Genomic DNA, 26,339 nt, shown 5'->3' with positions numbered 1-26,339 from the left:
TAATTTTTCAGGGTACAGAAGATTTCTAGATTGGTAGGATTGTCTTTTTCCTCTAAAGACAGAATAGTTCATTCCATATGTCTCATTTTCATGGTTTCTGAGAAGTCAGAGATGGTTATGTTTCATTGTCTATAGGAGAGTTTCCCCCTGACCCTGGGATTTTTCTTTATTTTTCAGTTTCTAAAGTTTGAAAATGATAGGCCTGGCCAGATGTCAGGGACACTGGGAAAATGAGGGAAGTGGATTATTAAGTCTCAAAAATAAAAAATAAAAAGGGCTGGGGTTTTACCTCAATGCAAAAGGCCCTAGTTTAATCCCCACTATCCTTCCCCCAAAAAAAGATATGCCTACCTGTAGTTTTTTGGCATTTATTCTAATCGAGATTTTCTGAGATTTCTGGATCCATGGTTTGACTTGTGACATTAATTTAGAGAAATTCTCAATCATTATTGCCTCAAATATTTTTATTCTTTTTCCTGCTTGTTGTTCTGAACTTACCATTACATATATGTTACATCTTTTGTTGTGTTCCCACAATTCTTGCACATTCTGTTCTGTTTTATTCCTTTTGCTTTTCATGTTTGGAAGTTTCTGTTGCCATATCATCAAGCTCAGAGTCTTTCCTTAACCACATCTAGCTAGTTCATGCAAGGCTTTCTCCATTACAGTGTTTTTGACCTGTGGTTTCTTCTTGGTACTCTTAGAATTTCTGCCTCTCAGATTACATTCATTTGTCTGTTCTTACATGCTGTCTGCTTTTTTCATTAAGCCCTTAGCATATTACAGTTTTTTAAAATTAATTCTGGGTCTGATACTTTAAATCTTCTTGCTATACTTGATACACATTCTGTTGGTTTTTCTTTTCATTCTTTTCAAGCTGTTTTCTTTTTCTTCTTTTTTTGGTACCAGGAATTGAACTCAGGACCTTGCACTTGCCAGCAGACGCTGTACCGCTGAGCTCTATCCCTGGCCCCCAAACTGTTTTCTTACCGTTTAGTATGCGTTGAAATTTTTTGTGGTAAGGTGGATATGATGTACTAGATAAAAAGAAATTGTGGTAAATAGGCCTTAGGTGATGTGCTGTTAAGGTGGACCGGAAGGGAAGTATTCTGTAGTCCTGTAATTGGGTTTTAAGGGAAGGATTTTTAACAGGAAAACTGAAGTACAAAAAGTTTTAAGTGCATTTATGTTTCCTTGATCAAAAACAGTGGAGCAAAGATTCAATTTTAATGTGTGACCTCATAGCCCAAGTTCTTGTGTAATTTATTATCTGTTTATCCTAAGGTTTCCATGTAGCCAAGTTAATTTGTTTACTGAGAGAATTTTTTCCCCATTAGTAACTCAAGGACTTCTGTATCTTTAAAAACTTTGTGAGTTATAGTTCCAATTTCCTTAACATTTAAACAGGAATTGCTGATTACTTCATCCATCTTGCCTAAGTGTGATTCTGGGACAGGGCGATTATTAAAAGCACTTCCACACTAATCAACTGAAAGCATCCACTTGCTAAATTACATTAGAACTCATAAATGCAATGACTCCCCTAAGCCAAAACATGTTGCAGAAATAAATATTAGTTGAAGCACATTGTATTTTCTGATATAGGGAATAGCTTTGTCTAATGTATGTTAACAGAAATGAATTCTGGTCTTTGAAGGGAGGTGTGCATTTTGTTAATGGATGTAAATTTCATAATTTCTATTTCCTGTCCCTCTCCCTTTTTAATGAGATGAGTTTGAGCCATGTTTTTTTTTTAAAGTGATCCATAGCAAGGCATGTATAAGAATAGCAGTTTTCTTGCCTCAGCCTCACGAGTGCTTGTGTTACAGGCATGTCACACCATGCCCAGCTCAACAACTTTTACCAGAGTTAGTATCACATTATTTAGGGAAGCAGTAGTGACCATAAGAAGATCAAGGAACAGCAGTCAGCCATTGTAGTGCCTTGTCAGGGCCTGTGCTAAGTCCTTTCTTGGCAAGAGGAGGGGCTTATGTCTGAAACGTGATGCACTAACTACATGATCAGTGGGTTGGCCACACTTCCATAAGTCTGGCCATAGGTCAGCACCCCACAAGGGACAGAGCTGTATCTGTCAATCTTGAGCCGTCCAAGCCGGTGGCCAGAGTGTCAGCCCCCTAAAGACGGCCCAGCCATCTGTACATACATGCAGGGGGCCTTCTTGATGTACCACAAGCAACCACACCGCCAGCAGCTCTGCCCATTGGCTTGACCTGTTTCCATTCCAAACCGGAATACTTCCATACTGGGCTGGACAGCAAGCGCTGTCCGCTGTGGGCCCATGCCGTAGCTAGACCTATCAGTACACCAGCTCTCAGCCCAAGGTCCCTCTTTCCCTTCTGCACAGGGACTAGAGGCCTTGTCCTGTAGTCCATCCTTCCAAACGGTTTCCTGGGCCGTGTACATCACTGATCTCAAAACCATTGCCATTTCGGCTGCCAACAGGCTGGCTGCAAAAGAGGCTGCTGTTAGAGGTACATCCCCCAACACGTGAGAGTGGAGGCCCGTGCCCCCCACCCCTGGGACGGGTCATCCGTGTCCCTACCCAGCCCTCTGTTGGGTATTTTGTCTGCACTTACACTGTGTCTGTTGCCCCGTGATACTTCCACAGGCGTGCAAAGCACTGTGCACTGCTGCCGGCTGTTCCTCAGTCAGCGGGTACTGGCTCTCGGCTCCCTTTCACCGCTGTGACCAAGGCCCAACAGGGTGCATCCCTTTCCCCTGTTTTTGTCATAGGCCGCAGCCAAACCCAGCATCAGCTACACTTACTGTTCGGGTAAATGGTAGTGTAGGGTCAGTAACTCAGAGGGCTTGAACCTGTGCAGCTGTCCCCGAGTCCTCAAAAGCAACCTTCACTGCATCTGTCTAGCCGCATGTCACTCTCTTCCAGGTCATCTGTAATGGCAAAGGGAATTTGACAGACAAGCCAGGTACCAATAAAGGCAAGGGTCTTCTTTGACAGCCCCCCTCCAGACTGTGTGCAGTGCCTTTGAAATCTGCAGGGCAATCGGAGGTTAACATAGTATCATCCACATAATGGAGCAGTGACACAGAGTGTGGCTGGTCCAGGTGGCCAAGTCCAGGGCCAGCAGGTCATGGCACAAAGTCAGGCTATGCAAATAGCCTCATGGTAACACCTGAGTTTAGGGGCTGCACTTAGCCTGAAGGGTTTGCACGTCTAGCCCTTTTAAAGCCTTTTAATTCCAGTTCTGTGTCAGGCAGACTGCTTTTAATCCTCCGGGGCTTTCCAAGCCACCAAAAAGGGGCTACAGGTAATCAGGGTGAGGCTGCGGGCAGCATTTTGGCAGCAGCTTGCCAGAGGCGCTCTCTCTGTCTCTCTGTCTCCTTGTCTCTCTCTGTCTCTCTGTCAGGCTCTGTCTCCGCAGACACCAAGGAGGGAGCACTCACCCCTTCCTGCCGATCCCGTTTATCCTGCCAACTATGATGCTGGTCGGGGTTGAGGGACCAAAGGGGTGAATTTGCAGGTGAGGTCCCCAGAGAAAGCACACGAGCCAGACATAACAACAGCAAGCAATGAGGGTCTGCATTTTTGGCTCAGATATGTTAGCCATTATCAAGTTTCCATTCTTTCTTTATTTATTTATTTATTTATTTATTTTGGTTTTTCTCCGGTACTGGGAACCGAACTCACGACCTTGCGCTTGCCAGGCAGGCGCCTTTGCCGCTGAGGTAAATCCCCAGCCCCAAGTTTCCATTCTTGTACTGACTTATCCATGTAGTACATGCATATTTGCCTGTGCTAAGGCGTGATTCCATAAGTGTCTCCCTGTTGTGCGCCTGTGCTAGCCAGTGGGGTCATGTCCTTGGATGTCCTCAGGTGCCCTGAGCTTTGAAGCACTCCTGAAACAGCTCCGCATGCTACACTATCAAATAAGAAGTTATAACTGGCCTCTGTCTATGCAGATGCTTTCATAATAAGACCTTGGGAAACGGGCAAAAGGGCTGCAGAACAAGGTGAATTTGACCTATTCTTTGATAAAAACTTAGGCAGGAGTTAAATATGAAAGATACAGAGGGGCTGGGGATTTAGCTCAGCGGCACAGCGCCTGCCTGGCAAGAGCGAGGTCGTGAGTTCGATTCCTGGTACCGGAAAAAAAAAAAAATAAAAGATACAGAAGAGTCAAGCCAGGTTGATGACACATGCGTGTAGTCCCAGCACTCAGGAGGCTGAGGCAGGAGGATCACTCCAAGTATGAGGCCAGCCGAGGCTACCTAGTGTGTTCAAGGCCAGCCCCAACTACGTAGTGAGTCCCTATATCAAAAAAAAAAAGAAAAAAAGATGATGTTTCTGATCCTATAATCGTACTAGAGAAAAGAAAGAAAATAATGTCTCTGAATAAACACTGAGTGGTCAAGAACAGTGTTAAGAGGGTACCTTTGGAACAGGTCTTTTCTTCTGAAACTGCAGGAAGAAAAGATGACTTAAAAACAGAACTTTGGAGGTTGCGAGAAAGTGTGTTTGTGTGTGCTTTAAAGTCAAAAGAATAAAGATATGACTTCTACTTTAGTGTTTCACAAACTTCAGTGTGCCAATGCATTACCTCAGGATCTTATTCAAAATACAGATTCAGGTTTTCTAGAATGGTGCCTGAGACTGCATGTGTAACAAGCTCCAAGGGCTTGCTGCTGCTGCTGATCTGTAAACCAATTATGCAAGCAAGGATCTCCTTTTAGGCTTCCAGATTCTGTTGAATTAGCAGCAGGCTGAGAGTGGGAAATAGAACATCGGGTCCTTGAAGAATGTGGGAAATATTTAGAATACCTAATATAACAAAAATAAAATTTTTAAACTACACTAATATGTTCAGTATGAACTTAATTCTAAAACTTGAAGTTTTCTTCGGATATTGGATTATTTTCAATATGTAGCCTTTAATTTCCTTTTAAAAATATGGTGGAAATGTGAGTAAGGAAACCTTTCACAGTGAAGCTTGTCAGTGAACAACATGGAGTAAACCAAGGCGTGTAACCAAAAATTATCTTTTACTTTTCACCATGGTACACGTTTCATATTCTTCTTTATAATTATGTAAGTGCTAAAAGGAGGCATATACATTGACATCATCCAAAGACATGTCCTTTAACATATCTGTTTAATCATTATTTTATAATGGGCAGGTATGAGACAAGGATAAATTATAAAAACATTTGGTGATCATGATTTGCATTTTTATCTTAAATGGAATTATTTAAGATCGAAAGAGTTTTAAATTTTATGTTAATCTAAAATCTTAACGTTAACTCAGAACCTGAAAATTACAAGGTATAGTTAGCATTGTAAGATTTGTAGCATCATAAGAATTAATCCCTTTTTATAAAGTTACTGTCTATTGTGAACTTAGTTGGAGAATAATTTTACAGTTTTATGCAGTATTTTGAAAAGAAGTGAGGTTAAGGTATGTAACTGTAAAACCAGTGGAGGAAATTTAATTAGTTATTAATGAATTTTTTCTTAAGATAAATTTGAGATGTGCCCAGTTATATCATGTATATATTACTTGTACATGGTGTAAAATCTGACAGAGAAATACTGTTGTTGAACAAGTCTAGTATTGCCACAGAACCATCTAAAGTAGGATTTTATGAACTTTTTCTATACAGTTATGTCTAGTTATAACAAAGCACAGAATTTAAGATAAAAGCAGGTGCCAGTCTGTTAGGAACATTAAGTTTAAAAACAAAAAAAAGAAACGGTATGGTGGTGCACACCTGCAATCCCAGCCAGCCAGGAGGCTGAAGCAGCAGAATCAAAAGTTCTAGGCCGGGCTGGGGATTTAGCTCAGCGGCTAAAAGCGCCTGCCTGGCAAGCGCAAGGTCGTGAGTTCGGTTCCCGGTACCGGAGAAAAACAAAACAAAACAAAACAAAACAAAAAAAAGTTCTAGGCCAATGTAGGCAATTTGTCTCAAAATAAAAAATAAATAAATAAAAACAAAAAAGGACTAGGGATGTACTTCAGCACTCCCTTAGCTCAATCCCCAGTTTAAGATATATATATATATAGAGAGAGAGAGAGAGAGAGAGAGAGAAACAAAAACACGTAAGTGCCATGGTAAGTTCCTTACTGATGGTCATTATTGAATCTAGTGGTTTTGAACATACGTTTACAAATTCTGTAAGATTCTTCCCCTGAGACCAGAATTCCTAATTTTGCACTGTTTGTGGCTGCATTGATTCTGTGACTTACTGTACTTGTGGAGACTTCAGAAACTAGGTATTGTGGTTCCCGTGCCGGCGGCTCCTCCTCAGAGTGTTTGCTCAAAGGAACCAACTGTCATGCCCTGAGCAACCCCCTGGAGAGGCGAGGAACAGAGGCCTCAGCCGCAGCAGTGGGCGTCACTGACCCTCCAGTCTCGCTGAAGCCGTCAGTTGACAGCCGCCGGTATCTCAATTGCAGCCTCAGAGGCATCAGCCACTTAGCTAGAATCTCCCGCCTAAGCTGCTTCCAGATGCCTAACACACAGAAAGATAATAATATGTTAGTTGTTTTAACCTAGTATATTTTGAGATTATTCATTATACAGCCAAAAATAACTAACAGATTGAGAAATGTGGTTGTGTCTATACAGTAAATTTTCTTTTAGTATTTTTAAAAGGCTAAACTTGGAAGGCACAAGGGTGAAGCGATGGAAAATGACCAAGATATGTTATATTCGTGACCAATTCTATATTGCAAACATGCTCTAGGAAGGAAACAAAGAATAAACCTACTTGCAGTTTGGAAAACTTAACTACTGAATGTTGTGAATTTATTTTCTTTTTAATTAATTAAGTTTATTGGTATGTTTTAGATATACATAATAATCACATTCATTATAGGGAATTTACACCTGTACATGATATAACTTGATTCTTTTATTTTCCCCCTCCCTCTACCCTCTATTAAACTTCTCTTCCCCTCCTTATTTACAAAAGCTTTGTCTCCATTTTTTCCTTTTCTCTTTTTATTTTCTGTTCCTTCCTTTCCCCCATCCCCCTCCCTAGTTCCACTTCCCATCGGAACATTTTCTTCCTACTTCACAATATCTATTCAGTGTTTTGGTTCTTATGTACACTTTCAGTTTCTCACACCACAGAAACTGCAGTATTAACATGTGTGTGCAAATTATTTCAAGGTGCATCCATTTAGCTAGAAATATCTCGAGCTTATCCTTCTTTATGGCAGAGTAGTACTCCACTGTATAAAAAAAGCACATCTTCTTTATGCATTTATTCATTGATGGGCATTTGAGCTGTTTTCAAGATTTAGCTATTTCACAGACTAGATGGACTTTACTTCAATCTGATAAAAGCCATCTGTGACAGACTGAGAGCCAACATCATACTAAATGAATAAAACCAGAAAGCTTTCAATCTAAAATCAGGAAGAACACAAGGCTGTCCAGTGTCATCACTCCTGTTCAGTATAGTTCTGGAAACATTAACCAGAGCAGTTAGACAAGAGAGAGATAAAAGGAATAAGGATATGGAAGGAAGGAGTGAAATTATCATTATTCGAACCTGACTCGATACTACTTTGCATAGAAGACTACAAAAACTGCACAAAAGACTTTCAGATTTAGTAACCAAATTCAGTAGCATAGCTGGATGTAAAGTCAGCACTCAGAAATCAATATTGTTCCTGCACACAAACAACAAACTCAGTGAGAGAGAAATTAGGAAAACAACACCCTTCATGATAGCATCCACAAAATTAAATACTTGGAAATCAATATAACAAAGGAAGTAAAAGATCTATATATTGACAGTTACAGTACTCTGAAAAAGGAGATCAAAGAGGATATCAGAAAGTGGAAAGATACCCCTTGCTGTTGGGTAGGAAGAATCAACAGTGAAAATGGGCATTACTCCTAAAACTGTTACACAGATTTAATGCAGTCCCCATCAAAATTCCAACAGCACACCTCACAGAAATAGAGAAAACAGTCCTAAAGTTCATTTGGAACCAGAAGAGACCTAGAATAGCAAAGGCAATCCTGGGAAACAAAGACAAGGCTGGCAGCATCACAATTTCAGATTTGAAATTATACAACAAAGCTTCTGTGATAAAATCCGCATGGTACTGGCAGAAAAAACAGACCTGAGGATCAGTGAAACAGATTAGAAGATGCAGACACGAGTACAAACACACTCAGCCCTCTAATCTTTGACATTCTCTATCACTGAGCTGCACCTCCAGACTTTATGTAGTTGGTTTTAACTAAGAGACCTATATAAGAAAATCTGCTAAGAAAACTGTAAAATAGGTTAGCATGTCATTTGTTTTTACATTTTGTTTGGAGGATGTGGATAGCGCATTTGCCTCAGTGAGAAAACTAAAGTGGGGCCCTTGTTTGCTTGGTGACTTGCAATTGCCATTTATTGACTGCTGCTCGAAGATGGTATAGTGTGCAGGTTACGGGGTCAACTAGACGTTCTGTTCGTCATTCAATTTGTCATTTGTATTCTCCTCAGTTGTGAGATGTATATTATATCACAGTAAACTACAGAAAAGGGCTGAGGTAAAATAGTAAAGAGAAAAAAATTAACTTTTCTATCTTGAAATGAAAAACACTACTAGTATACCATACTGTATATGACTGAGTCATTGTATATTTGATAATATTTTCACTTCTAATCTGAATGTCATAATTAGGTCTAAATTATTTTGTCCCATATATTACCAGGTAGACTTAACACAGATTTGCTAACTTCTTATTCTTTTTTTATAGTTTTCAGCATACGATCTCATCCCATCTCCAAAATTAAAGTCTTCCCAAGGAATGCCAGTCAGCGATGATTTGTGTTTTAGCAGAAAAAGAGTATCCAGAAACTTATTTCAGAATAGTCGGGACTTTCACCCAGATTCTCTTCCTGTATGTGCTACGGGTAAGGACGTGTTGAAAGCAATGTGTTGGGGGCCACGGATTATAAACTGAGGGTAAGGCTGGGGGGCCCTACTGGCCCTTGAGGCCGCGGTGCTCTTGGGGCAGGATGAGGTCTGCTCTGGACAACACAGGGAAGGCAAGTGCCCAGGTGTGCAGATGGATCTTAACTGGTTTCTTTTGTGGTGCTAAACTTGTTCTTCTTTCTACCTCATCATATGCCAGGAAAAGCCCCCTGCCCCCCACCCCACCTGCGCTTCTCACTGGAAAAAATAAAAGTGGGCAGACCAGTGAGGGCCTTTGTCTTTGCCCATCCTAAGGCACTGACCTCCCAGACCCCCCTTTATTCCATTTTATTTAATTTTATTTTATTGGTATTGAGAATTGGACTCACTGGGCATGGTGGTGCACTCTTGTAATCCCAGCATTCAGGAGGCTGAAGCAGAAGGATCATTGCAAGTTCGAGACCAGCCTGGGCTACAAAGTGAGCTCAGGGCCAGTCTGAACTGCAGAGCAAGACCCTGTCTCAAGAAGACAAAAAAAAAAGAATTGAACTCAAGTCTTGTGCTTGCCAGGCAGGCACTGTGCTGCTGAGCTATCTCCCAGGCTCCCCCTTTTATAAATTACTATAGTTGCCTCTGTTTTTTCTTCATCTTTCACCATGCCCCTCGTACAGATAGATGGGGATCTTGGCCAGGTCCCCAATAGTAATGGAAATGTTGAAGTATGTTAAAAACCTCTTTAAACATCATAGTCCATTCAAGGACTCATACAGTTTATAAGATAATAGGAAGTTCAGATTCAGTGACTGTTTATTGAAGATTTGATAAAAATGGATGTTTTCACATAATTGTCACAGGAAACCCTGGAGGAGTTTCTCACTGAAGCTCATTAAGTAGCAATGCAGAGCAATATTGATTTCATAAACCACTTGTGTTTGATTTAATAAACCACTTGTGTTTATTGAACATTTCGTGTGTGAACAAGAGAGGGACGAGTTTCCGTCTAATACAACTTGCATTCTGATTGTGGAGGGAAGTAGGCATTAAATAAACGCAAGACATAGTAAATTAGATAACAAAAGAGCCTATGGGTAGAAACAGCAAAGGAGAGGAATATGGGCAGGGAGCTGTTACATAATGCAGTGAAAGGCAGTCATATTTAGAAGGGCAGTGTGGAGCAAACCATTAGAGATCAGGAAAGAAAAGCAAATAGTTTCAGGAAGAGGAACAGTCTGTGCAGGGTCACTGAGTTAGAAGCGTGTTGGACACATTTTAGAGTGGTTAAAGAGGCTAGTATGTCTGAAATAAGGAGAAAAGAAGTAGAAAATTAAAAGAGATAATAGGGGTCTTTATGCGGGCCATGGTGGTGCACATGTGTAATCCCAGCACTTGGGAGCTTGAGGCAGGAGGATCGCTGTGAGTTTGAGGCCAGCCTGGGCTATACAGGGAGACCCTGTTTCAATAAAAAAGGGAAAGTCTTTAATTATAAGTCCCACTGAGCTATTGAATGAACTTCAGCTTTTACTTTGAATGAGAAGCATTTTAAGGACAGAAGTGACATTACTTGGCTTCTTTTCCAGGCTAAATTTGTATAATGTGCTGCCTACGTGAGCGCTTCCGGGCTACTTTTGGATCTTATGTTTAAAATAGGTGAGAGGAGGACATGGACAAAAATAAAACTGAGAGGTCCTTGTTTTAATCCTGGCTAGAGCTGATGGAGGGTGGAGCCACACAGCAGTGAATGCAGAAGTGCTAGGATTCTAACTGTACGGCAGAGGTGGTGCTGACGTAACTTGCTGGTAGATTGGATATGGAGTGTGTTAAGGAGGAGTGTGGAGCGCGCTAGGAAAGTTATGCCAGAGCAGCTGGAAGGATGTTAATTGTCCGGTCCAGAAAGTGCATATCCTGGAAGTCCAGATGACATGGCCATTGCCACGTGCCATCTCAGGTAAAAGGGCACTAAGGAGGAGGTTGTACTTGAGCCACATTCTTCGTGATCCATATGATCTAAATAACTAGAGAGGAAGTCCGAGAGGAAAGGCTTACATCAGGAATGGGCTTGAGATGCTCTGGGAGCTGCACCACAGCAAGGTTCATTTCAGATAGCGGAAGATGCATTGGGGTCAGGGAAGCCCTTGTGCACTAGGTTAAAAAATGTGAGTTTATACTCAAAGCCTTAAGGAGTAATGAAGAACTTTTTTATTAACAAAGAAGAAACTAGGGTAATAAGATTGTTTGTAAGTGAAATAGCAAAACATAATCAGGAAGATATGGTTTTATATAGAAGATGAAGGAAAATAGAGAAAACCACAGGAAAGGAAATGGCTTGAACTGGACTCTGAAGAGAAGAAAGGCCAAGCACAGTGGCACAAGCCTGTAAGCCCAGCTCCCCTGGGAGGCTGAGGCAAGAGGATCAGAAGTTCCAGATCAACCTACGCAATTGTCTCAGTTGACACTGTATCAAACTAAAAGGTAAAAAGGGTTGGGAGTGTAGGTTAGTGACAGAGCACTCCCTGGAATGCTCAAGCTCTGGGTTCAAGTCCTGGTGCCCCACCCACTTAAAAAAAAAAGATGATGGAGGAAAGATTTTATAACTAGCAATGAAACGAAAGGAACTGTTGCAGGCCGGAAGAGCATATAACCAAACTCAGGGGTGAAAGAAGTAACGCAGAAGGTATCCAGTACATTTAAGATAAAAGTCTTGAAGTCACAGGGAGACAATTAAAAAAAAAAATCATAGAATTGAGCCAGGTGTGGTGGCACACACCTGTGATCCCAGCAGTGAGGAGGCTGAGGCAGGAGGATCGCTGTGAGTTCAAGACCAGCCTGGGCTACAAAGTAAGCTCAAGGCCAGCCTGAACTGCATAGTGAGACCCTGCCTGAAACAGACCCCTCCCCCCCAAAAAATTACAGAATTTAGAACTACAAAGGACCAGCTGTATTCATTTTATAGATGAATAAACTGCCAGACAAGTCGTTATCGCCTTTTTTTTTTTTTAAAAAAAAAAGAACACTTTGTCATCTATCTGGGAATAACTTTACCCAGCCACAGGAGAGGGAAAGGGACCCAGGAAACGTGCTTAGAAACTGAGAATTAGGCCTGGAAGCTAGAGCACCTGAGTGCCGTGTGGTATTTTAAGAAAGTGGAAGAGTTCTGCAGTAGAACATTTTGTGTCATATATACACAGCAGATACCGAGAAGAGGGAGACCCGGGTTAGAGAGAAACATTCCACAGTGAGAAAAGGGAGAAGAAAGAGAGAAACTGCCTTTGTGTGTACTCTTTGGTATACCTTTCCTTCCCCTGTTCTTTACCAGCTGATTTTCTGTTCTTTAACCTCTAATGAAATTTCCTAATAGTAGAAGCCATTTATCCTGTTTTTGCCTGCCTGGCCAGCTATACTTCTACTTCTGTATTTATTCCCATCCACATTGCACCAGTCCTTGTGAAATAAGACGAATATATGAAATAAAATTCACTTTTACTTTTGTGGGTTTCCCCTTCCTTTTTTTCCCAAAAGGTACAACTGGGACTCATAAGACAAATCTTCCCGGGAAATGTGGCCAGCTTGGATTGTCACATATACGTGGTAAAGCCGGCAGTGTAGATTCTAACTTAGAGCTCCTGGGCACAGCTCACAGTCATCAAGATAAAGGTATAAATTCTAAATTTACTTGGAAACAAATGACTTAGAAATATTATGTGGGTTTTTTTTTTTTTTTTTGGAAGTTCGAAGAATTAACCCAGGTCCCTGCAGTTGGCGCCAGGTACTCTGCCACTGAGCTGCACCCCAGCCCTCGTGCGGGATTTCTGACACTAGTTTGTATTTTGTTTTGTGTAATTGTACTTAACCACAAAAAAGAGAAGGACGTTCATTATATTTTAATAATAAATTTAATAACTTTTCCATAATTTTTACTCTAAAATGTTAGATTTTATAGTATTGATAGCCAGGCGTGGTGGCGCACGCCTGTAATCCCAGCACTCGGAAGGCTCAGGCAGCAGGACCTTTGCGAGTTCGAGACCAGCCTGGGCTACAAAGTGAGCTGAAGGCCAGCCTGAGCTTCATAGCGAGACCCTATCTCAAAAAAAATAATAATAACAATAATACTCATACACATAAGACTGATCATAGTAAAAGTTTAGAAACTTAGGTGAAGATGAGCACTTTAATACCAAATAATTGAAAATAACATCCATTACATAGTACTGAGTGAGCCAGGCATGATGGTGAACACCTGTAATCCCAGCACTCTGGGAGGCTGAGGCAGGTCTCAAGTTTAAACCCAGCCTAGGTAACCTAGCTATTTAGCAAGACCCTGTCTCAAAGTAAATAAAGTTGAAAAGGGCTGGGGATGTAGCTCAGTGTAAAAGCCCTGAGTTCAATCATTGGTACTGTAGAGCGATGGGGATGGGGCTGGGGATGGGGGGGTGGGGGAGAGAAGGAGAAGTAGAGAAGGAAAGAAAGACAAACTGTAAGATGACACACATTTCTATAACAGCTTGAAATGTGAAGACTGTTGAATATCTCATGTCTCGTCTCAGGAGTTCTTAGCCCCTGACAGGCTTTTATGTTAGATCAGACATACAGGAGAAAAGGAAGGTGGGCCTGGCAGTCATTCGCACTTTCAGATTGACAGTGTCTTCAGTCTTGTGCCGGGCAAAGTGCCTGGAACTCCAGCTCGCATGGGCCCCGGAGTTTGAGACCAGCCTCTGCCCCATAATGACACCTGTCTCCAAAGAGAAAAACAACAAAAAATCTATTTTAAATTTTTGTGCTGAAGAATAGCTTAATAATTCATATGTGATAGTAGGATTAAATTAAATACTTCTAGAAGTATTTTAATTTTTCTAGTATGTTCTTTAGTACAGTTTTTGTTTTTGAGTGAGCGAGATATATTCTTATATTTGTTGATGGAAAAATAATGATCATTTGAAATCAGTAAAGAATTAGTTAATTTAGCACTTAAATTTAAGGTATTCTTTACCCACCCCAGATGGCTACATAACTCCTTAAAAATTATTTTTGTGATGTTACCTACTTCATAATAAATTAGTCCATCGTTCTTAATGATACGGGTATTTCCTAAATCATGACTAGTAGAAACAGAGAGGATTTGCTGTGTAGCTTATTATGTTTCTTTCTCTTTTCTTTTTCTTTTACTTTTATTTTCTGAGACAGGGTCTTGCTGTGTAGTCCAGGCTGGCCTTGAACTCACCATGTAGTTGAGAGTGGCCTTTAACTCAGGGTGTTCCTCCTGCTTCAGCCTCACGAGTGCTGGGATTATAGGCATGCACCACCATGCCCAGCTGCTTATTGTTTCTGTTTAGGCTGACCTTGAATTGTTCTGAAGATTACCTCTATTCTTAATATTTAATCAGATCTTCAGAGTAGCTGGGCTGCAAAGTGAGCTCAAGGCCAGCCTGAACTGAATAGTGAGACCCTGTCTCAAAAAGACCAAAAAAAAAGCAAAAAAGACTTAGCACTAGAATCTTTATAATGAGAAAAAGAGCAACTCACTAACAAGACAAACTTCTGATTGTGTGTGCATGAGAATAAAGAGAGAGGGAAAGAGAAGAGATTATATACATTGGACAAATTATATCTCCATTCAAGAATATGTATACGTAATTTAACAGAATTACAGAGAAATTTTTAACCTACAGATGTTAGTAGAAAATTGTAATAGAATAAGGAAGTTTTACATTAGAAAATTCAAAAATATATAAACACAAGTTAAGGTAGATCTTTACCCTGTACTCATGTTGTGAACCTTGTAGAGACTGAGTGCCCAAACTGCAAGCCCAAACCCACTTATTTTTTGCAAAGTGCCAGTACTGCAATTAAACCGGAGTACTGAGGTTTTAGTTCAGAAAAAAACAATCTTTTGTCTTAAAAACACAATAACAGAGCTGTCAATGATGCAAACAGCCTGCTGTGGCCCATGTGCCGTAGTTTCACCATCACTGCTTTACATTGTTCAGAGACACAGATAGCAGATGAAATGAAAATCTGAATGTGGGGCCAGGGATGTAGCTCAGTGGCATAAGCACCTGCCTGGAAAGTGCAAGGTCCTGAGTTCGATTTCCAGTACCAAATAAAAAAGAATATCTGAATGTGAAATAAAAATAAAACTTTAAACTCTGAGAAGATGTGCATGTATAAGTAACATATTTTCTCTTGTTTTATGACAGTGTATGCTAGCCTAAATTTTGGCAGTAAGACACAGCAAACACTTGGTAGTCAAACAGAACGTACTTCTTCATACTCTGGCCCAAATATAAGTCCAGGAGCCTTCATCCTTCCGTCCTATCCTCTCTCATCACCTCGAACTAGTCCAAAGCATACATCTCCTCTTACTATATCTCCAAAGAAGTCTCAAGATAATTCTGTTAATTTCTCAAATTCCTGGCCTCTTAAGAGCTTTGAAGGACTATCAAAGCCAAGCCCACAGCGGAAGCTTGTCAACCAAAAATCGTCTGAACCTACAGGTAAAAATGATGATAAATTCAGTAATAAGTATTTGTTTCAAGTAATACTTTGGAATTAATATATAGGTTAGTTAATATTTTTAAAAACTCATAGATTACATTTTGTTTCTCTGAATTAGCAAATATTTTGGAAAACAGTGTATATGATGGAGTAAATGTGTAGAATATAAAATTCCATTGAAATAATCATTAATATTTGTATATTGCCACTTCGGAATCCCTTTTCAGAACCAGACAAATGATAATCCTTTATAATGTATGTGAGCAGTAGTATGTTGCTTTAGAACTGACTAATTTTAGCATTACCAATATATAAGATGTCATTTATTTATTTATTTATTGTAATGTCTAGTATTCATTTATTAAACCTAATTGAATGTTTATTTCACGCTGTAATTTTGAATGGTTTTCTATTGTTATAAACTAAAATCTCATTCTTACTAATATTCCCCAATCAATTATTATTAGTATATACTGAGTTCATTAAAGACAAATCCAGTCTCAAAAAGTCTATTAGAGCATCCCCTGTGTCCTACATGCCTTTTTTAATCATACCACTAAGGTAAGATTTTCCATCATTAATACCCCATAGCACCGTTTGTTCAAATATATAATCGTATTAAAGTCAATTTATTCCATATTCTGTCAGTTGTATCACTTTCTCTATATTAATATTGAACCTCCATTCCCTTCTTTTAATTTCTTTGTCTTCCCTACAAGATCAGATATTGTATTAAAAGCTAAGACTTTGGTCTAAAGGTGTCACTCACTGGTAGAGTGCTTGCCTTGCATGTCTGAGTCCTGGGTTTGATCCAGCACTGCAGGGGAAAAAAGTGCTGAGACTTACTTCACTTTATTCTCCCCAATGCTCAGCATCACGGCTTCCGTATACTCGTCATCCAGATGCTGCTCACATGAGTGAATTAGGACAGAAAAGTAGTGCTTCTAGCTTATTTTGGATTTTATCCTAGCAGATACTTGGCATAATGGTGTGTATGATGACACATAATTCTATTTGGGATATAATACGAAAGATTGTAGGTGACTCATTTTTGTTATATTCATTAAGGAACACTGATACTGTTAGTTCATCTCATTTTAAATACTAATCACTAAAACATAATGTGCTTTAAAAAAAAAAAAAAACTATTCCTGGCAGACTTATGACTGTATGTCCCTCTTCTCTGAAAAAAAAGCAAAAGTGCAGTAATGATGTTTTTTCATTCAGGAGAAAATTCTCAAGAAAAACCTACTCCAGTTCAGCTTACACCTGCCTTAGTGAGGTCACCATCTTCTGGACGTGGCCTCAATGGGACCAAGCCTGTCCCCCCAATTCCAAGGGGGATAAACCTTTTGCCTGATAGAGCTGATGTAAGCACCGTGGGCAACAGAAAGAAAGAGCCTGATGATATTTGGAAGAGTGAAAAAGATAGTTTTACAATTGATCTTTCAGAATTAAATTTCAAGGATAAAGACTTGGATCAAGAAGAGGTGAGAAGCATCATCTTTTTAATTGTTTTGTTTTGTTTTGTTTTGAGATAGGATCTGACTGTGTAGTGCAGGCTGGCCTTGAGCTAACAGTGATCCTCCTGCCTCAGCCTTCTGAGTGCTGGGATTACAAGTGCACACCACCGTACTCAGAGCATCATCTTTAAGTATTTAAGAATATTTGAAAATGTCTATATTACAGTTGCTATTTAGGGAAAAATCAAGTCCTTTTTATCTTATAACATGTTTTCTTATTTATAAAACTATTTCGCATTTATTGTAAAATGTGGTAGTGCCATGAATTATTAGGAGAGAAATTCAGCACACAAGATCCCACTACCCAGAGCAATTTACTGTAATACGCTCGTTTCCTTCTAGTAATTTTTCTTTTAAAAGTATGAATAATAACATAGCAGCACATCAGTGTACTAACCACTGCCAGCAAACAATGTGTCATATTTTTTCCTATTTTTAAAATAAATATTACACGGGGCTGGGGATTTAGCTCAGTGGCACAGTGCCTGCCTGGCAAGCGCAAGGTCATGAGTTTGATTCCCAGTACCGGGGAAAAAAAAAAAAGAAAATTACAGTTACCTTCTTAATTTAATATTTGTCTTCATAAATTAACTCCTGTTAATATTAATTTATGTTTTATGTATTTTGTAGTTTTTATATTGATATTTTATGTATTAAATGTACATTCATACAATTGATTTGTGCTTTGCTGTTGCAAACAGTGTTGCAGTTAACATTCTTAAGCCCAAACTTCGTGCATATCTACAGATGTTTTTATCTTTATGAAATTGAGGTCATATTGTATATTCATCTGTGAATTCTACATTGTGCTGTTTATGCTATCAAATGTGTTGTCAAGCCAGGCGTGGTGGTGCACACCCATAAACCCAGCACTCGGGAGGCTGAGACAGGGATCGCCTCTGAGGCCAGCTTGGGCTACATAGTGAGTTTAAGGCCAGCCTGAACTACAAGCGAGACCTGTCTCAAAAAAAAATGTTAACCAGTATCATAACTTTGTACATACTAATTATGTCAGAGATAGAATGTGGTTCCTGTTTGTTTGTTTTTAATTCAGGGTACTATTTCACATGTCAGAAAATGGCTTTACATGCCAAACATGGTGGCAAAATACAAGAACACATGCACATGGCTATTCATTATAGGGCTGTTTATAAGAATGAAGGTTAAATGTGGGTATAATGGCATACACCAGTAACCGTAGCAGTCCAGAGGCTGAGACGGGAGGGTGGTGAGTTTGAGGGCAGCCTGGCCTATATGGCAGAGACCCCCATCTCAAAAAACAAACAAAAGCTTTTATATCATATAAAAACAGAAATAATCATGGTTTTTTAAATGTTCTTACGTTAGCCTGTTTTTAAGATGGAAGCATCGCATACTGATAATTTGCTTAGAGTTAATTTTAATGAATATTCATTTAAAATTATCTTTAATGTTAAGCATGCATAAAACTTAGAAAGTACCAAAGTTGGTTTTGAACAATTAGTCATTCCAACTTCTGAATGTTGTTTGTGAAATCTTTCCTTGATTTTTGTCTTTTCTAACTCATTATATTTCAGTGGTACTAGGAAGGGAGTTTATTTGAAGGAAAGAAACATACAGAAAAGGCGTTTTCCTACAAAACTCATACATTTCACCTGATCCTACACATTTTTGCATTGTTTTTCTGTAGCCTTTTTTCTTTTAGTATTGAAAGGTGAGTTTCTCTTATATAATTATTAGTAAACACAGAAGTAAAATATACTATTGTTAATAGATATGCGATCTTCCAAGCTTTTAATAGGGATAAGGACTTAGACCTGTTATTGAATCTACCAGTGTAATTGATTAAAATTGCTCATCCTACCTTTTAGTTGCTAACATGGCAATTCTTACTGTTTTGATGTGAATGTAAGAAAGTTACTGTGAAACCAGGCGGTGGCACATGCCCGAAATCCCAACATGTGGGAGGTTGAGGCAGGAGGATCAACCAAAGTGACTTTGAGGCCAGCCTGGGCTATGTAGTGAGTTCAAGGCCACCCTAACTATATAGTGAGATCTTGTCTCAAAAAAAAAAAGAGAGAGAGAGAGAACGTTAATGTAGATTGTATGGATTAGAATTGTGTTCTTGTGTTACAAGGAAAGTATATTATTAATCCACTTTTTCAGTTCAGTAGTACTATATTACTTTTATATGCATTTTGATATTACAGTTAGTAATGTCCCAAACACTTTCATTTTCATTACAGTAACACCCTGAGTTAAGCAACACACTGTCTATTATGTTTTGTTTTGTGTGTGTGTTTGTTTTTACAGGAGAGAGTCAGATGTTATTGCCTAGGAGAGGCTAGAATTCAAGTTCAGTTCACTTAACTCCGTGCTCACTCTGGTTTTCAGTGCCCTTCACTGCCAAAACGTCATTCAAAAGTTTGTTGCACCTGTCTTTTTAGAAATGTGAAAGTTTTGGAATTGAGGGGGTTTCATTAAAGGCAGATACTTTCACTAAATGCTTAACCTTATCAATTGAAATGGAAACAAAACAGTTATGTATGATTCTGTATTTCTTAAATATTTTCAGGATTCTATTTCCAGACTTAATAAATCGGTCTGGAATAATTTTCTGCATTTCTGAAAATGGTTGGCTTCAAAAGTTATAGGCAAAATAAATATAAATAAATAAATAAATAAAAGTTATGTGCAGAGGCCAGGGATATAGCTCAATGGCACATGCAGCTGTCTGGCAAAGTGCAAAGTCCTAAGTTCGATTCCCGATACCAAAAACAAAAGTTATATGCAATAATCTGTTATTCTCTGGACTCTTAAATGCTTGCGTATTTGATCTAAATGTCAAACTTTAGAAAACTGCTTACGTTTTCTTTGCCTTCTAGAATTTGTAAGTAGCAACCTTAGCACACCAAGGAGCTGAAATTAGCTCTGTATCTCTAACTTTAACTCTGATTCCTGCCATCTGATTCAGTAGTTCATTTTTTAAGGAATTGAACTAATATATTGAATCACTGTGCCTGGTGCCAAAATTTTCCTGACAGGTAATGACGGAAATTCTTCTCATGCATCTAAGAACCTAGTAGGTTGCTTGTTTATACCCAAGTGATAAGGTCTGTGTTTTTGTACAGGGGACACACAGAGATGTTAGCATCCATCTTCTTGGTACCAGATTGAGGAATGGCTAGCTATAGTTAATAGAGTTTATATAGCTATAGTTAATAGAGTTTAAATCCACAGATAACTTTTACTGATACAAAGAACTTACGTTAGCTCATGAAGTTATTTTTATTTTTCCTTAGATGCAGAGCTCTCTTAGGTCTCTTCGTAACAGTGCAGCTAAGAAAAGAGCAAAGCTGAGCGGCAGTACTTCTGATACTGAAAGCCCCGACTCCGCCATGAAGCTTGATCTGACCGCAGACTCCCCGTCTCGATCTTCCTCTCCAAACATCAGCTCGTTCAGTGAAAGTGGAGTTTACAGCCAAGAATCACTGACGTCCTCTCTGTCTACAACTCCCCAGGGAAAGAGAATAATGTATTGTATTTTTTTTGGCATGTGAAATAATACTCTTCTGTAATGTCTGAGCTAGACCCTCTAGTACTATATTTGGAAAAAAACATAAAATCATTTATTGTTTGGTTTCCAGAATGCTAAAATACATGTAAAAGACAATGGGAAGGTTTACACATAGTACCTTGCTTAGTTTTGACTTGGAGGGAGGGTACAGAGAACACAGCCCCAGCTGCAACATAGAACACCTAAATTAATATAAACCCTATTCCCAAAGCCCCAGTTGTGGTTCCTCCTAAGATGTATCCTAATTTTCTTTGTCCTTCAGCTCTTCTACAGATCATTTTGTCTTTTGTTAGTTGACTTATCCTATTACTTGTGTTTTAAACTCAGCACCAATTTCTAATTTATAAATAAGTTCTACCCAGCTGCTGTCCGCTATTTCTTACAGCTTGTGATTTGTATTATCCATCCCTTGGCTTTCATAGACTCTCCCTACCTATAGCAGTAGTGTTAGAGTTATAGATCTGGCTATCCCACATCGACAGAAGTACTATTTTCAGTGTAGCAATTAAACCCACCCTTCCATATTACCTTTAGAACTTTAGTCTTAAACAGTGTTTCTACCCTGATTTCCGGGTATCTCTCTGACTTTATTGTAGGATTTAAGGAAATCTCTTTTTATTTTGGACACAAACACAGGAGCAGAATTGCTACATAAATGTAGATGTATGTTTAATTAGTAAGTGGTAGAGTTTTCAAAATGGTTGTGTGATTTTATACTTCTATTAGCAATGTGATCATTATGGTTGCCTCATGTTCTTGGTGACATTTGATGCTATCAGTCCTGCTAGTTTTATTTTCCTTGGATTTTATCTGAGCACTGTTTATGTGTGGCTACTGAAGTAAATATTTAAAATTAAATTTAAATTATTTTCACGTTAGTGAACTAGAGCCTCTGATAAATGTAGGTAGAGATTTCATAATAAAAAAAGAGGTAGTATTTTAATAACTTTAATAGAAATTTCATCGATTCATAAATTATACTGAATTTTTATGGTGTGTCCTGTTCCTAGAAGTTTGTCTCGTCTCAGGACTTTCCCCTCTGCATCGTTAACTTAAATAATGACTTGCTTTGCACTTGGGGATTTTTTCTTCTTACTGGAAATTCCTTTGTTATAATACAGTACCTAGATAAAATAATGGAAGTATAATTGCAGAATGAATTTAGAACGGTTTCATGGACTGGCAAAAAGCTGTTTACAGTAAGTCTCATACAGTTGCAACATCATGTAAAATAATTTGAAACCCATTGAGGAAGAATTCAGTACTCCCTATATTGTATCACATAGTTACTTTCTTTAACCACTGAACTCTATAAGAAGGGAGTTCAGCACCTCCTTACCTATGGTGTGAGTTACCCATAATGGAGTTAAGATTCCCACATTTACACTTAATGGCTTTAGTACAGTTACTCTTAGCCAGCTTGCATCCTGCCTTAGAAGTCATAGTCAGAGAAAACCACTAGTAACAGAGCAAGGCTTCTATTGTCATTAGATGGGTTAAAGAAGAAAAATTGCCAAAACCACCCTTCTAGACTGAAATGTTTTTTTTTTCATCCAAGTCAAATACACAATATGAATTTCTCTATCATAGAGAAATTACTCTTTCAAAGTATTTAACACTAATTTTTCACTAGGCTCAATAGCAGGTATCCCTACCCAACTATTGAGAGTTGTACCTCCTTGTAAAAGCTCTTCTTCATAATATCCATTAGCAATTTATTGACCCTACAGTATTTACTAACTTGAGCCATTTCCCTGCATTCAGGTTTAGTAATCTGTAACAAAGACAGTTTTCTTTGTTAAACAAAGCCTATATCCCTTTCAAATGTCAAAAAAAATGAAGTGTAGAATAGTCTAAGAAGAGAGTAGCATTTGCAAGCTCACTTGCTGCTGATTTCTTATTTGTAGTCAGGTCTCTATTTTTGTCCTATATATGATGGTAGATAGTGTATTACATAGATAGGAGATCATTTGATTTGGGCTTAGAGTGGACTCTTGATTCAGCTTTTTTGGACTTACCCAGAGACTACATAGCACATTTCCTATAACAATCTCCTTCTGGAAAATTAAAAATTAGCCATGTATTAAAAGATTCAAAGGTCAAAAAGTGAGTGAAAAATATCATTAAAAATAATGTTAGTGCTGAGTGTGATGGCGCATGCCTGTAATCCCAACACTCTGGAGGCTGAGGCAGGAGGATCGTTGAGAGTTCAAGGCCAGCCTGGGCTACAAGGTGAGCTCAAAGCCAGCTTCAACTGCATAGGGAGGCCCTGTCTCAAAAAGACAAATAATAATAATAGCTAAAGTTGTTTTTATATTTGGTTTCATCTTCATATATATTTGCTGCCTTATAATCTGAAAGCTTACTGAGTTAATAAAGAGAATAGAATATATATGGTAAAAGTTTTGGACGGCTCTAAAAATGTTTATTGGAATTACTTTGTTTCATTGTAGGTCAGACATATTTCCAACATGTGGATCAAAACCTTGTTCAACAAGATTTTCTTCTGCAAAGAATAAAAACTCTCATATTGCTGAAGCAAGCACCAATTCAGGTATTCTATGCCTATTTTATAGATATGATTTGTAAGAAATATGATTTTCAATGATGTCAAGATGATAGTAAGTGCATTTTCAAATTTAGAAGTTTTGAAGTAACACTAATCATTTTTAACTTTGTGAAAGGCCATTTTGAGAAGAATGAATATTGAATTATTTTTGGAAGAAAATTTCTTTACCTGAATCCATCATTTATTTCTTTTAAATTCATGGTATAGCTATACCTTTCCCTACCAGATATTTTGATTTAGTTGTTATGGATTGAGACCTGGCTGTCAGGACTTTGAGAGTTCCTTAGTTGATTCTAATGTACAACATAGTTTGAGAAACATGTAGCTCATGTAGATATACATGAACTAGGTATGTTCATGTGTGTCTTGCATTAAAACTGTGAACTAGGTATGTTCATGTGTGTCTTGCATTAAAATTTTGTGACTAACTTGGGAGTTTAATTTTATATAATTGCTTCTCAGAAAACAGATTTAGCGATCAGTCATCAGTTAGAAAAATATTTGGACTATGATCTGTTTAGAGTGGGACCTGCATGTGATTCTTGTTTGTGTGTCTTCTACATATCTTCTTTCTTTGCACTTGGAAATTTTTTCTTAATGGAAATTCCTTTGCTTTAATTACCTAGCTAGAGTAACAGAATATACAAAATGAGTTTGGAATGACTGCATAATTTACTTCATGAATAGTAAAACTATTGCTTTATGAATTGGGCTGTATTTATTTTTACATGATAAGTGCTAACAACTTTAAGGCTACTTTACATCATAATTCCCCTCCCAAAAAGCTGTATATGTTTGTTTGCTAAAATTTTAATTTCTTGATCTAAATATGTCTTAATTCACCCCCTTTTTAATCTCTCTGCCATGGCTTTAGTTCACATTCATCCTCATTTCTTACCTATCCCACCTTCAGTCTCACTCACGTCGATCCATTCCCCGTGATGGGAAACTATTAAGTGTGGTGAACAGAACATATGGTGACTGTTTAATAATTTTATTACAGCGCAAGACACACTGCTGTTCCTCCCCACAACATACTCCTCACTCAGACATACTCGCCCCATCATTTTTCCCTCACTTTCTGAAGCAGTTCTGAAAATTCTTTTTCATGTTTTTAGTTGTGATTTCATGTCTACTTTGATGTCCTGAATCAGTTCAAATGTTTACCGTTTATAGTCATTTTCTGACTTCGGGGAAGAGCCTGAAGTCGCACGGTGCAAGGTCCAGTGGGTAAGGTGGGTGCGGACGCAGCGTATCGTTTTTATGAGCCTGCCTTTCCATTGCATGGCACTGCAGCAGCATTTGCTGTCGTTTCAGTTGTACTTTGTAAAGACCCTCACGAAAGACCACTTCCAGAACTTGTTCAGAAAATGCCAGAAAAGATAGGATAAGTATGTTTAAAGCGAGGGGAAGTGTTTTGAAGAAAAATAATGGCAATACATCTTTTACTGTAATAAATTATTTTAATCTAAACCTTCACCCTGTGTTTTGATCACCCCTTGTATGAAGTTATTCGGGGCATCCTTCAGTGATCTGGTCCCCACCTACCTGTCCAGCCTCATTTTTCACTTCCCTCGCTGTATCTTGTGCTCCAGGAAGTTAGACCATCTTCTGTACCATCCTCCTCGTTTTGCATTTATACCTACTGTTCCTACTGGGTGAAATCTGGAATCTTATCATTCCCTATTCAGCGATGAAAGTAGCTCATTTGCTTCCTCTGGGACGCCTTCCCTAACCACAACAAGACTGATCATTAGTAATTCCTGTCCTAATCAGAGGTGCTGGATTTAACCACTTGTCCTTTGTTTACTGGTTTGCACAAAGCTATTGTTCAACAAAGAGCTATTCTAGGAGGCACATGAAGTCAGTGTATATGTGCTTTACAGTCATCATTTACCCATTATAATTTATAATTATAATTATGAATGGATAATAATCCATTCATAATTTAAAATATGTTTTTAGAAGATGAGAAAAATTATATTGTATCTAGTATGTAGAAACAGAACTCTTTCAGAAGAATCTCTTTAGAATTGGAAGAGAATAGATTTAAAACCCAGATTTGAGTTCTTCTATGAGACTAATTGTATGACCTTGGGAATCATTTAAATTTTAAAAGAGTAGTTAACCCTGTGAGTACACACTTCTGTGTGAAGCATTCAGTGTTCTCCAAATGTGCCTAATAGTTAGTATTTTCCAAGTTTACCTAATCCAATCAGGTATGGTGGCACACACCTGTAATCCCAGCACTCAGGAGACTGAGGCAGGAGGCTCACCATGAGTCTGAGGCCAGCCTGAGCTACATAAGCAAGTTCAAGGCTACGTAGCAAGACCCTGTCTCAAAAAAGCAAACAAATAAAAATCAAATTTTTCCTAATCCTAGGAAGTCTCTGGATGCATATAATGCATATGAGGCCTCAATCTGTGCTTCAGAGAAGTAAAGGATATTTTTAGGGTTAAATTTTGGAAGCGCTACTGTTACTGAATTCACTATAAGATAATCTTAAATAGTCTGTCAGGCTATTAAGTTACTGTCCTACTTTCCTCTTGTTGCTGAGACAAAAGACCTGACTCCCAAACTTAAAGGGGGAAAGGTTTATGTAGCTCACAGTTTGTAGAGGTTCAGTCCATAATCGGCTGGCATGGGCTGGGGATATAGCTCAGCAGCACAGCGCCTGCCTGACAAGGGGGAAGGCCTTGAGTTCGATTCCTGGTACCAAAATAAAGCAGACAGACAAACAAAAAAACGTAATCAGCTGGCTCTAAGGCAGAGTGGCATGGCAGAGGGCGATTGCACAGGACAATCAGTTCATGGCAAGCAGAAGACAGCAAGAGCAAGTAAGCAAGGGCCGCCCAGCTCTTTCTATGCCTTCTCTTCTCTAGGCTTTTTAGGGTGAGTAGCACTCACACCCTTAATCCTAGTGCCCTTGAGCCTAGCATTGCACCATGAATCAGTCCCAGCATCACACACTGTAGATCCAGCCACCTCTGAAGAAGCCCCACCAGTGACCACATGAGGCTTTGGAGGGACATCTAGACACAAACTGTAACAATTACTGATGGTTTAGGATGTTTGGGGTTTTTTTTTTTTGAGACAGGGTCCTGCTATGTAGTTCAGGGTGGCCCTGAACTCACTATATAACACAGGCTGGCCTTGAACTCGCAGTGATCCTCTCCCTCGGCCTCTGAAATGCTAGGATTTCAGGTGTGCACCACCGTGCATGGCTGTATTTTTAAACTTTGGATTTATGTTGTTTCCCATAAACAAGTGATATCTGTAAATTCTTTTTTTTTTT

General features: G+C 38.8%; 1 protein-coding gene across 1 annotated transcript in view; it reads left to right on the top strand.

Moving 5' to 3' along the window:
* Fam179b (family with sequence similarity 179, member B) overlaps positions 1–26,339 on the top strand; it is an 82,302-nt gene that overhangs the window by 9,160 nt on the left and 46,803 nt on the right. Inside the window, exons 2-7 of the mRNA XM_005376871.2 lie at positions 8,749–8,905; positions 12,423–12,557; positions 15,098–15,394; positions 16,623–16,885; positions 20,200–20,432; positions 22,928–23,028. Coding sequence (XP_005376928.1) covers positions 8,749–8,905; positions 12,423–12,557; positions 15,098–15,394; positions 16,623–16,885; positions 20,200–20,432; positions 22,928–23,028 — 1,186 coding nt within the window. The remainder of the gene's footprint in view (positions 1–8,748; positions 8,906–12,422; positions 12,558–15,097; positions 15,395–16,622; positions 16,886–20,199; positions 20,433–22,927; positions 23,029–26,339) is intronic.

This window comes from Chinchilla lanigera, unplaced genomic scaffold (assembly GCF_000276665.1).
Source record: "Chinchilla lanigera isolate Chin_1 unplaced genomic scaffold, ChiLan1.0 scaffold00008, whole genome shotgun sequence".
In the NCBI taxonomy this organism is placed as follows: Eukaryota; Metazoa; Chordata; class Mammalia; order Rodentia; family Chinchillidae; genus Chinchilla; species Chinchilla lanigera.
Note: the sequence above shows the minus strand (reverse complement) of the source record. Positions and strands in the feature narration are given on the sequence as shown.